The 12013-nt window shown below is 50.3% G+C and overlaps 1 protein-coding gene across 1 annotated transcript; it reads right to left on the reverse strand.

Moving 5' to 3' along the window:
- Window positions 1-1051: 1051 nt before the first annotated feature.
- Window positions 1052-7779, reverse strand: SLC2A10 (solute carrier family 2 member 10). Its single transcript, XM_052788671.1, has 5 exons — window positions 7620-7779; window positions 4000-5376; window positions 2838-2960; window positions 2106-2241; window positions 1052-1443 (listed from the first exon to the last, which is right to left on the reverse strand). Exons 1-5 carry the CDS (start codon window positions 7621-7623, stop codon window positions 1347-1349), a joined length of 1737 nt encoding a protein of 578 aa, XP_052644631.1. The 5' UTR covers window positions 7624-7779; the 3' UTR covers window positions 1052-1346.
- Between the last annotated feature and the right edge of the window lie 4234 nt (window positions 7780-12013).

Consider the following 12013-nt stretch of genomic DNA (forward strand, 5'->3'; position numbering starts at 1 on the left):
GGGCAGCTGACCCAAACTGGCCAACAGGGTATTCCACACCATGTGACGTCACATCTAGTGTAGAAACTGGGGGGAGTGGGGGAGGGGGGATCGCCGCTCAGGGACTAGCTGGGTGTCGATCGGCGGGTGGTGAGCAATTGCACTGCACATCATTTGTACGTTCCAGTCCTTTCATTATTACTGTTGTCATTTTATTAGTGTTATTATCATTATTCGTTTCTTCTTCTCTGTTCTGTTAAACTGTTCTTATCTCAACCCACAAGTTTTACTTCTTTTCCCGATTTTCTCCCCCATCCCACTGGGTGGGGGGGGAGTGAGTGAGTGGCTGCGTGGTGCTTAGTTGCTGGCTGGGGTTAAACCACGACACCCTGCAGTGCCAACCCAGTGGCCCAGTGTAGCAGTCACTGGTCCCCAAGGAGCTGCATTTTCAGCAGAAAATCCTAAGCTTTGGGACTTGGTTCCTTCGGGGGCTCAAAAAAGGCAAGGCTGGCTGTTCAGCAGGATACCAGCGACTCTTTCACAAGGTTTTGGGAGTGAGTGTGGTATTAATAGGGTGGGGTTTTTTAACGTATATGTGTCGGGAGGAGGGGTGAATTAAAGAATGTACAATTGTAAGAGGTGGAAAACTTGTCAAAGGTTCCAGAATATCGCATGCATTTTTGTACATGCAAACCCTGATCGTGAATGCAAACCAGGCTATACGTACAAAAGAAAGCAGCCAAACATGCACATGAGATGTACTTCTACACTTGAGTAGGCATGGACCTTGGGCATTCAGGTGGATGAGCTGCTGGACCTTGACCCTTTGGGAAACAGTGGGTGAGCCAGCATTCACTCACTTTCTGCCTCCAGTAAAACAGCATTTATCTGCATTAGCTCCCATCTCAGACTCCAGGCTCCCACATTATAGAGGGTAACAATATTAATGTATGCTGCTGAGTGTTTGACACATTCCTCCTGCAGTACTGTGCCCTCTGTAAAGCATCAAGTATTTTGAAGAACTGGAAAATAATACGCCTTGCTCACAAACGAACTGCACGGATGGAGAGCATTGTCAGCAAAAGTTGTGCTTTAATTCATGTGTACAAAACCATTAATCTCTTAAATGACAGGACATACAAACCATGAAAAAAAAAAGATATCAAAGGAATGACATGTTCCCTGCCTGGGACGTACAATCCTCCAAGGACCCAAAGGACAGCTATCGGCATGTCCCAAGATCTAAGGCACTGCAGGGAGAACTGTCTCGGAACAGAGGTCACCAGTTAAAGGCCACGGAAAAGAACTGTCAGGATAGCACAGCCTGCTCCTCTCTTCAGGGTGATGCTGAGGGCACGTCATTGGTTTCATGTGCTGCTGGCGTGCTCCACTCTCCAATACTGTGCATGTGTGCAGCTCACTCCTCTTCCACGTCTCTGCTTAAACACGTTTCCTTCCCACACCCTGCGGGGCAATGGCGAAGGTCAGCTGCGGCAGCTGCTGCTCGCAGGGAGCCAGGAGCCAGGCAGGGGTTTACAGCAGTTACGCCTCCCGGCCACCACCCCATGGGGTGTATGCTCCCTCCTCTGGACATCATGGATGTGTGGCTTGCACAGCCTCCCCCTGCTCCAGCAATGCTTGCCCTGCCACCTCCTTCACAACCAGAATTGCACAAACACCTCTTGATCCTCCCTAGCCCATTACAGGCTTTGCATGGAAACTACCAGGTGAGATGGCATGTGTTACACCAGGAGATGTCCCTGCCCCAGAGGAGAAGGATCAGTCCAGGATTACTCTAAGGACTTCACTGTCCTGACCTGCCTGTGCCATGCTCTAGTCCTGCTCTCCTCCCCTCACCCACAAGCCCTGATTTTTAGCCCTTTTCCTCCCTAGTGTCACTAGTGCCCTCCAGCAGCACAGCCGCAAGGCTCAGGGCAGTGACCTGCTGCTGAACCACACTGCAGCTCTCACACCCCATCCCACAGGCCTGCACAAATCTCAGATATTCTCAGCAGTGCTGACCAGATTTTGCAACAGCCCTGAGCTGCCCAGTGCCACAGACCCCAGGGACTGCTGGTGGGAAGCATCCAAAGCCAGCACTCACGCTGGTACAACAGCACACATACCGTTTCCTGGAGAACTGCTGGTCTATCTCCTCTAAGGACTGTCCTTTCGTTTCCGGAACAAAAAGGTAAATGAATATAACAGCCATCACTCCCATCAGTCCATAGAGGAGGAACATCCAAGAGAAACCAATGGCATCTGCAGAGAGATCCAAGTGCATGAAGGGTCCATTGGAGGGAGGTCACATCATGGGATACAAAGGAAGCTGGTTGCTTACTGCGAGGTGGTCAGTGGTGCCTGACAGGGGCTTCTTATTTTAAGAAGCCCTCAAAAGGGCAGGGAAGCTCCTTATCTGCAAGGTCTGGACTGGGAATCGGTAAGGGAGAAGGACGGTTCATGCCAGGCTTTGCCAGCAGCACCACAGAGAAAAGAAGGCAGCCGAGCTCCAGGGCCCAGCAGTGCCCGCTGAGTGCCTCAGTCAAGAGCTCTGCTAGAAAGAAATGTCATAAAGCTACCAGCACGGAAGCTGCAAACTCCATGGTTTCCTGATACTGCAGTACTGGAGTACAGCCCAGCGGGCGATGGGATGATTTTTATGAAATGGGTGGTGGAGAGGCTCAGACCAGTGTTGCTGGTGCCTGGTTTTTCTGCTCTCAGAGGCATCAGGGTCACACCTACTCCCGCGTCAAGTCCCCAGGGTTCAAAATGCCACTTAATCTCCAAATGGCTTGTGGCAGCCACCTTCCCTAACCAGCTGTGGGAGATGGAGGGATGGATGGGGGATGGCCACTTACCAATCAGGTCCAGGAAGGAGAGGCTGATTAGTAAGTTGGCAGCCCAGTTAAAGCTGTTACAGAAGGCAAAGGCTCTTCCTCTTATCCCAGCGGGGTAGATCTCACTGAGGACCAGCCAGGTCACTGCACGGATTAGAGAGAACAGAAAGACAGCATAGGGGTTAAGCAATTTATTCGGGAAATGGGCAAGGGAGATTTCAGCAGGGGTTTTAAACTCTGGCTTCACCCAGCACCCACTGCTGGTGGTGTCAAGCATTCATTGATCTCAGACTCAGGTCACAGCAGAACACTTCAAAACTCCCACGTTCAGCACTCCACAGAGGAACGAAATACCAATGAACAGGCCCAGGGAGCAAAGAAGAAAGCTGGGGAGTCAGTCATTCCATTCAGGGGGGATGGAAAAGATCTGGCATACCTGCTGTCAGGACATGCTCTTTGTAAAGAAATGAGAAAGGGGTAGGATTAGGGAGACAATGTTGCATTTGGGCTAAAATCAGAGCTAAACCAATATATATCTTAAAGTAGTCTCTCCTATCCTGGGGTTATTTTGCTTGAAATAACTTACAAGGTCACTGTCAAACCCATGAGACTTGCTGTGCACTTCTGTTTTTCCTTGAGTTAGGTGCTGTTTTCGCCCATCAAAGCATTTAAAGCAATAAATGCCAGAAAACACTAGAGCTCATATGGAAGCACGAACTAATCTCTATAAATGATGATTTCAGAAAAAGACCAACTGATATTGAGAAACTTCTGAGGAAGTTCCACTTCCAGTTCTGCCACTGACTTTCTTTATCACACAGCAGAAACCCCTAAGTCCCTTTGTCCTTAGCCCTCTATTTTCCTTCTCATCAGGGTTCTAGGAAGATTAGGTAGTGCTTGTGGGATGCTCTGATTTTGCAATGAGCTTGACAGAAAAAAAACCATTACAAGGGTAGTGATAGCATAGAAGAGAAAGTTATTCTAGTGCTGTACCAGCCCTACAGCTGACAGAGCTGCAATGCTGGAAAATTATTCAGTGGGCTGAAGGGGATAAATTTCCAGTTCCCAGACACTGAGCTGCTTGGTAAAGCAGATACATAATGAATGTTTCAAGCAGACCATAAAGACCAGCCCAAGTTTTATTCTCTGGGTTAGTGCAGGGATATATAAACACCATACTTACTTGGTCCAAATCCAACTGAGAAGGCGCTTACGAAAGCCATCATGCTCAGCAGTGTAATCCAATTTAAAACCACATGTTCTGCCCAGGGAGCACCACCGAAAGGAGGGCCAGCGCTTCCCACTGTCTCTTCTTTGGCCTGACCTACCAAGCCCCTTTTCTGAGTGAGGGAAGAATCGGGAACAACCTCTCTGCTTTGAGTACTGGCAAAAGCTTTGGTAAGGCTCCTCGTGGCAGCAAACCCAGGGCCTGCCTGACTTTTGCCAGCACCTAATGCTGGCAGGATGGGTGACACAGTAGGCTGGGAGGATAGGGGCGTGAGGGGGTGCTGGGTGAGGCTGTGGGATGCATTGGGGTCTGTGGCTGCTTCGCAGTCCCTGGCCATGGCCAGCGGAGCAATGCGGCTGGTGAGGCCAATGGTGGTGACAGAGATGGCCATCACCATGCAGCCAGCCATGAGTAGCACCCTCCTGCCAGCCTTGTCTGCAAAGGCCATCGCAACGAGAGTGGCCACCACCTTTATTGCCCCCAGCCCGACAGAGGCCAGGATTGCCGAGGAGTTGCTCTGGAACCCCACCGAGTGGAAGATTTTGGAGGCATAGCCCAGCACATTGGGCTGCCCAGTGAACTGCTGGAAGAGCACCAGTCCTAGGCCCACCAGAGTCCGCCTTCTCATGTTGTCTCTGGTCCTGAAAAGGTCAAGAAATAAGTAATGCTTCTCCTTATAGGGCTCCCGCTTTGCTGCTGCTCTGTCCTCAGTGTCCTGTAATTGAATAAGACCCTTCTGGCAGTCTGAGTCCCACGAGCTTAATTTAACTGGGTTCACTGGGAGAAAGAGGATGCTGAGGAACTGCATGGCCGTCGGGGCAATGGCCAGTCCAAACATGTACCTCCATCCCTCATCCACGTCCGCAAAGATGTAATTCAGTGCATAGGACAGTAGGATGCCTATGGTGATGCCTACTTCGTAGAGAGACACCAGCAGCCCTCGCTGATGAGCAGCCACCATTTCTGAGACGTAGATGCAGCAGGCCATGGATGAGACAGAGATGGCAAAGCCCACGGTCATGCGCCCAATGACCAGCCCAATAAATGACCTCGCCAGTGTGAGAATAAGGCTGCCAACCAACAGGACCAAGTTGCTGACAAGGATTGCTCTCCTCCGTCCATGGCGGTCAATGAGGATCCCTCCAACCAGAGAGGCGAGGAGAGCTCCGATAAGGAGGGCACTCACAAGAACTTCTTGCTTGAAGCAGCTGAGGTGAAAGTCTATCTGCAACTGCAGCAGTGCGCCGGAGATAATCCCCAGCTCGTATCCAAATATCAGCCCGCCCAGGAGAGAGACTGTTGCAGATAAGAGGAGGACCAGCAGTGCACGACCTGGAAAACAAGCAAGCAATGCTAGGTTCAGTTTTCTGGTGCTAGTAAGCAAGCTATCAGCATGCACAAGCTGGAAAAAGCTCTCCCAGGACACCCAAAGTTTTCCATCTACAAAGCCAAAGCGTCTACAATGCTGAATTTCCCCATAGGTCACTAGGTCATGTGTAGTGAGGCACTTGCAGATAGTCACACAACCTATCAGGCTTGCACACCCTTCCACTAACTGTAGGGACACTCATTTGGGGTGCAGAACTGTGAAAACAGGACTTTGTTAACAAAGTTAAGACTTGCATTTAAGTGGAGGACAGTGATTTATAGTGCCTGGAGTTGCATGGGGGGATCCTCCATGGTCTCCCTTGATTCTAATTACAAAACCTGTTCTGGGCAGGAAACGCAGCTTCTGCTTTCTGCTTCTGAATTGTTCTGCATTATCATTTTCATGTTTCAGTGCATGGGGCACCATCAGCTCTCACTGCAGGCTCTGCGTTCGCACTCCCTACCTTGTCGTTAAAAACACTGCTCGCAAAAGTTTATTTCTCCTAGTTAATCTTGCACTCTCAGCATGACTTCGTGGGGGTGGTCCTGATTTCTTCATCTCTCCTTCTATACCACCCAGCGCCAGGATGCCCAAGCCACGCACGACCTTCTCAGGCTGGTCCAGGACTATAGGACAAACTTCATCATGAATGGAAAAGCTCACTGCTGCCTGCCCCAAACACAAGAAGCGATTCTTTGACCTTGTCCTTCCCATACAGCTGAGCATGCAAGTTTAGTAAGTACGTAAGTTTAGCTAAAATAAGAAAAAAAACCAGCAAAAGCAACCCAAACCCAAACCAACCCACCCCGAACAACCCTACAAAACCAAGGTGCTTGCTGCAGATGCTTCTCGCTCTGGGGAGAGGATGAAAGGGTGACCACATGTGAACCATTAGTCATGTTGCGGCAGGGGGGATTGCACATGGTACGGGAGCCAGTGCTGATGTAGGGACCTCTGGGAACAGCAGTGACAGTGGCCCCTCCACCCATTACAGTTTTGAAGGCACAGGTAAAGTGTATTAGCTTAGAGGTTTATGCTGGTTTCCAGCATATAATATTATCTGTATTCTCACACTGGCTTTGTTTAATTAGAAATACTCACAGTTTTGGTAGACCGTATGTGGAAAAAATGTGGACACAACCACCAGACTATGGAAAACTTTCCTCACCCTGCCTAAGGGCTTTTTTCCCCTCACAAGCTGTGTTTAATAGGAAGTGTCTCTATTCAGCCTTTAATTACAGCTAGCAATAAAGGTTATTTCTCAGTGATGGCCATTATTTGTATTTGTATTTATTCTGTAACTCTCAGTGTTTCATTTCTGTTACTTATGCTACAGGCCAGTCCCTCCCACCATGCTCTGTATGATTACCTGCACTGCCTTTATCACTCCTTTTACACATGTTATGCAGATAATTAGAAAAAATATTTGCTCACTGAGAACAAAAGGCTTTGCATAAAGTGGGCATGCCATTAGTTTCAAGCCACAAACTCAATTAGATACAGGCAGCCCCGCTGTAAATGCCAAGGCTGATTCCATCAGATTTTGCTGTATTTCTTGTTAACTTAATGAGCAGTAACAGTTTATGAACTTTGATTGAAATCAAATTCTGATGTAGCTGGGGAACTCGAGGACCCTTCTGATCTTCACATAAGGACAGAAAGTCTGGTGGATCTCCCAAGGAGCTGTGCCGGGCGATTCCCTGCCTAGGGCAAACTCTGGTCGGAGGGCCGTGCTCCAGGACTGGGCAGTAACCAGGGCTGCTGACCCGGCTGAGACTGGCCTGACTTCCGAACTGCTGAGGTCCCTCTCTGCACACGCCAATGTCACTCTAGCGAGACCGCGCTGCTCCCCGCACACTCCGCGCCCCAGCCCCCGCACGCAGCCCTCTCTTCCCCGGGTACGCTCCCGGGCTGGGACGGCCCCAGGGGCTGGGTCACGGGAAAATACTTGTCTCTTTACGTCTGCTGGAAGTTTGGGAAAAAAAAAAAAAAAATCGAACGAAAGGGGGCTGGGGGCGGGGGGAGATGCAGTCTCAGCCTTTAGGAAAAGTTGAAAACTTTTTTTTTTTTTTTAGGATACTTTTTCCCGGGCCAGGACGCCCCCGTTCCCAGCCCGGCTGCCCCGTCCCTTCCACCGGGACGTGGGGGCGGCCGCCGCCCCCCCCCCCCCCGGACCTCCCCCCGCCCCGGCCCTGCCGGCACTCACCCATGGCGCAGCGGGGCAGAGCCCCCGGCGCTCCGCGGCGGCGGGCGCGGATCGGGGCGGAGCGGATGGGGGTCCGGCGGCCGGAGCGGGGCCGCGCAGCGCCACGTCGCTCCCGCCCTGCCTCCCGGCCGGGCAGCCTGGGGCTTGTAGTCGCCCTGCCCGCCCCTCGGGGAGCCGGGGAAGGACGGGGCGGGGGGGGTGTCCCCCGGGCCGGCCGCCCTCGCTGGGTTGTGCTGCTCGGGGCGCCGGCTGCCCGGCCGCCTGCGGGAGGGCGCCGACCGCCCCGGGGAGCTGGTGCAAAGGGCCGGGGAGAAGGATCCTCGCCCCGGGGTGATGAATGAGTCGCTCCCGCCCGCCGCACCGTAACCCGGGGCTGGGCTCCCTGCAGCCCGGGTTTGCCGGCGCAGCGTGGCCGGGGACATGTTACCGGGGGTATATTGCTAATTGGTCTAGAAAGGAGGATGTGGCAGGGTCTGGCTTTGGTCGCTGGAATGACAGCTCTGTCCCCAGTCTGTCTCACTTGAGCAGGAATAGGAATCTCCTCTCCTCACTGACTGCAGACCCTCCCTAATGCAGAGCTTCATTCTTATAGACTAGAAAGCCTCTACAAAGCCCACAAGAGATTGACTGTTTATTATAGTTTTCAGGTAGCTCGGCTGGAAAGCCAAAGAAAGCCTGCTAGGAATGGAGTGACCATTTCAAAGCTAAAAAGAAAAAAAAAAAAAAGCAGCATGACCGAGTTTGCACTCTTACCTTTCTCTGCTGTGGGAAAGAAAGGACCAGTCTCTGGAGCTTATCTCCTTCCCCCTGCGCAGTGCTTCATTAGGCAAAGCATTTCAGTATTCAACTTCCCTTGCAATTAACATTCTTTTTCTGCTGAGTGAAACAGAAACCTTCCCTGCTAGCTACTGCATAAAGGACACTGGGACTTGCACTTGGGTGCAAGATTTTTTTTCTGGCTTTGGGGCTAAATTCATGCATCCCGAAGTCCAGTTTGTAAAACAAGGATTATACAAAACTTGATATGCCTAGAAGTGCTTTCAAAACTCTTTAGCACAATGTAAGCATTCTCCTCGGTGCTGTTCATGCAAACTGCAGTTGCTGGGCCTGTTGCACTGTGGTGAAGTACATGCGACGTTCAGAAGTGTGCCATACCCCAGCTGGTGTGGGGACCAGCGTGGGGAAGATGTGCTGTCACAAGCTCGGGGGTGTGCTTGCACAGCCTTCCCAGAGCCATGCCACGGGGACTGCCGCTGAAGGGCAAGTGCAAATGACCATATACCTGCATTGTGAGCTGGTATGTGACTGCAGGTAATATTTCATTTAATCACATGGTTATAACAACACAAGCTCCAGCCCAGCGCTCTGTGGAGCCTGTGCTGGTAAAGCTCTTTGCTACAGTACAGGGTCGAGTTGGGAAGGTCTGCAGCAGTGCCCATCGTGCCTGTGGTGCAGGCACACCCATCTGACACAGGTAAAAGTAAACAGGTTGGGTGAAGACTGAGGAACACGTGATATTTTTTTGAAAGAGCTTTTTCAGTCATTCCACATGTTAACTTAATGGACCGTTCAAGAGAAATATTTAAAGAATCATTATTCTTCTAAGTAAGGGGATACATGCCATGTGTCTGCTCTGCAGACCAGTGGTACCAACTGTTTTTTTGCTCCAACTCATAGTTTTGAATGTTTGAGATGGGCAAGACCGGATCATGCATATTCTTTCAGCCTTAGTCTGTTGGGTATCTGGCCTGCAATATGGGCAGCAGTTGATCAAAGGTTTTGGTTTTCTTTCTTCTCAGAGTCATAGTGAATATTAAAAGTGTTTCAAATCATCTACCTGGTTTATAGATTAAATAAATGCTTCCCATTCATAAGCTCTAATTTCAATGGAAATACAGTATGTAAAAATACCTCTTCTAAAACCTTGCATCTGATACAAACTGACAGCTGCACAGGGTTCACACACGCAGTGAAGAATGGCTTCAAACACTGACACCAGCCAACAGAAACCAACGGTGCTCACGGAAGGAGCTTTTCAATAGGATTTGCAATTCATATTAAAGTAGTTGAAATAGCTCTGAAATCATGACCAGCTCTCATGACACTCAGAGGGAGAAATGACTGCAATTTTCTCTCTTCCGCAAGACCTTGCATATGAGGCCAGTTCATGGTGGGCAGCGGGCACTACTGCTCTGTGTCTGGGCTCATAATCCAAGTCTTGGGAATACAGGGGTATGCTGAGGGTACAGTGTGATCTTGCCTGCGATCTTTGGCCCCTGCAGCTTCTCCCCAGAGCTCAAGCCTATACATTTTGGGTGCATTGTGTTATGAACTGGGGGAGACATCACCCACACAAGATTCCCCACCATGCCAGGCAGAGAAGCGGAGGCGAGCTACAGTCCTCAGCAGCTGCTGGGCAAACCCACTCTTGGCTACATGATCTGCAATTCACCTCAACAATTCCTTCCTTCTCAAATGATTTCAGTGTGAGAAAGAAGAAAAGATCTTTTTCTCGATGGTCACTCAGCATTCGTTTATCTGCCACCCTGCCATTTTCTGGAAGCTTCCTGTTCCCTGGCAGGGCAATAAACATTATTAGCACAGACAGCAAGGAGGCGAGGTCCTGGGGTGTATAAGCAGAGCTTTATGGTATGTTTACAAAAGGCAGCCAAAAAGATGACATCAGTATGTACAGAAATGCAGCCCCCACGCCGGTGCTGTGCGTGACTGGGGGTTACGGTCCTCTGAAAAAAATGTGAAAACCTGCTGTGATGTACAGCAGGGATAATTCCTCCTTTGCGGTTTTCTTTTTTTTTTTCTTTCTTTTTCCTTTGCAGTTTTAAAAGTGCATCTTTCTTAACATGCCATTTGTAGTTAATGAGTATTCTGGGCCTGTTGAAGTCAGGAGCTTTGTCCCTAAGCTCCACATGAGAAGGTCTGGAGGGGTTGGATCCATTGGGACTGGCTCACACTTCATCTCTGCTGGCATGTTTCTAGCCTTGCTCCCTTCTGCAATGCTTTTTTCCTCCTCTCGAGACGGTGTGTCTTGGCAGTGCCATTTCCCCATCTGATCCTTATCCTGCTCTTGGCTGCTGAACTTGCGGGGTGCGAGGGCGCGTTCCTGCTTCGCAGCCGAACAACACATCTCCAGGGCTGAGCCGCAGGAATGTGCTTCCTGAGGAGCTCAGCGTTTGAAACGGCAGCCTGTGTTTGATAACACAACGCGGCTGTGATTACTGAAAATGTTACTCTCTACCTCTGGGCTGGAGCAGCTAAAAGAGGCTTTAAAATCACAAATTAAAATATAAATACAAGAGGAGAAAGAAGTTCATTCTGGAAAAAGGAAGACACGGTGTTCCGCAATGCTCATTATACACTCGAGCACATTTTCTCTAATGACGATTGAGCCTTAGGAAGAGATTCAGGGGACCAAACTGGCCAAGCTCAATTCAGTTATTGGTGAAAATTATAATCCGTGAGCAGGCGCCAGTGTTACAGCTGGCTGGGATGGAGCCAGCTCGCCAGGCACCTGCATTTATTGCGTGCTCGTTTACAGCCCACAGAACTTTCTCCTTATGACGCCAGGCTGCATGCATTTTCTTTTATGTTGCCCTAACCCCGGGGGGGTTCACTGGCAATGCCAGTCAGTACTGGTGGTGGCCCCATGGGTCCTGTTTCCTGCACATTTTAGGAGTGCCTCCAGCATAGCAGCCTGCGGCAACCCAGGGCACTCCCCTGCGTCCCTGCGCCCCTCTGATGGGTGGCTGGTCCCTACAGCCTGCCCTGCCCGTAGCATCCTCTTGCTGGGGGAACAGGGCAAGATCCATAATTCTGAGCTGCAATGGGAGTCAGAGCTGTGAATTCGCACACAGGACGGTTTATCCCTGTGCCCACCCTTTGCAGGTTGAGGATGCAACCTTAGAGCCTACAAGTGTCTTAGCTGGGTGCGAGGAGCCACCTGAGCCCTGATGTAGCCCAAATTCAGCTCTTTTCTAGTCTGTCCACCCCTGAGGATGGCAGCCTCCATCCTTAAATAAGCTGGGGGGGGTGGGTGAAGGGAGAGCTGCCCGCAGTGCTGCAGCCTGCCTGATACCAAGGGATCGGCAGGACAGTGGGGAGCAGCCCATGGGATCTGCCTTGGTTTCCATTAGCGTGGTTTGCTGTGCTGCAATTTTTAACTCTATTACATTGTTTGTAAAAGGAGAGTTTATAAATGCTTGTCACCAGGAGAACAAAGTTACATAATTAAACAATTTACCAGAGAGTCTGTGGCTTTAGTGCAGTTCTCTGGGGTGATTCAATATTCCAACAAAAATACTGGGTGATACCATAAATATTGTAAAAGGCTCCAGATGGTTTCCAAGGGCTATGTCAACTGTTTATTGCATTCAAAG

Source organism: Harpia harpyja, chromosome 1 (genome assembly GCF_026419915.1).
Source record: "Harpia harpyja isolate bHarHar1 chromosome 1, bHarHar1 primary haplotype, whole genome shotgun sequence".
Classification (NCBI taxonomy): domain Eukaryota; kingdom Metazoa; phylum Chordata; class Aves; order Accipitriformes; family Accipitridae; genus Harpia; species Harpia harpyja.

Excerpts from the sequence above, each read along its gene's own strand:
- SLC2A10 (XM_052788671.1), bottom strand. Across the intron at positions 2,242-2,837 it reads CTCCTTCCTGGACCTGATTG|ATGCCATTGGTTTCTCTTGG; the intron begins GTAAGTGGCCAT and ends ATCTCTCTGCAG. Across the intron at positions 1,444-2,105 it reads CAGCAGTTCTCCAGGAAACG|GGTGTGGGAAGGAAACGTGT; the intron begins GTATGTGTGCTG and ends ATTGCCCCGCAG.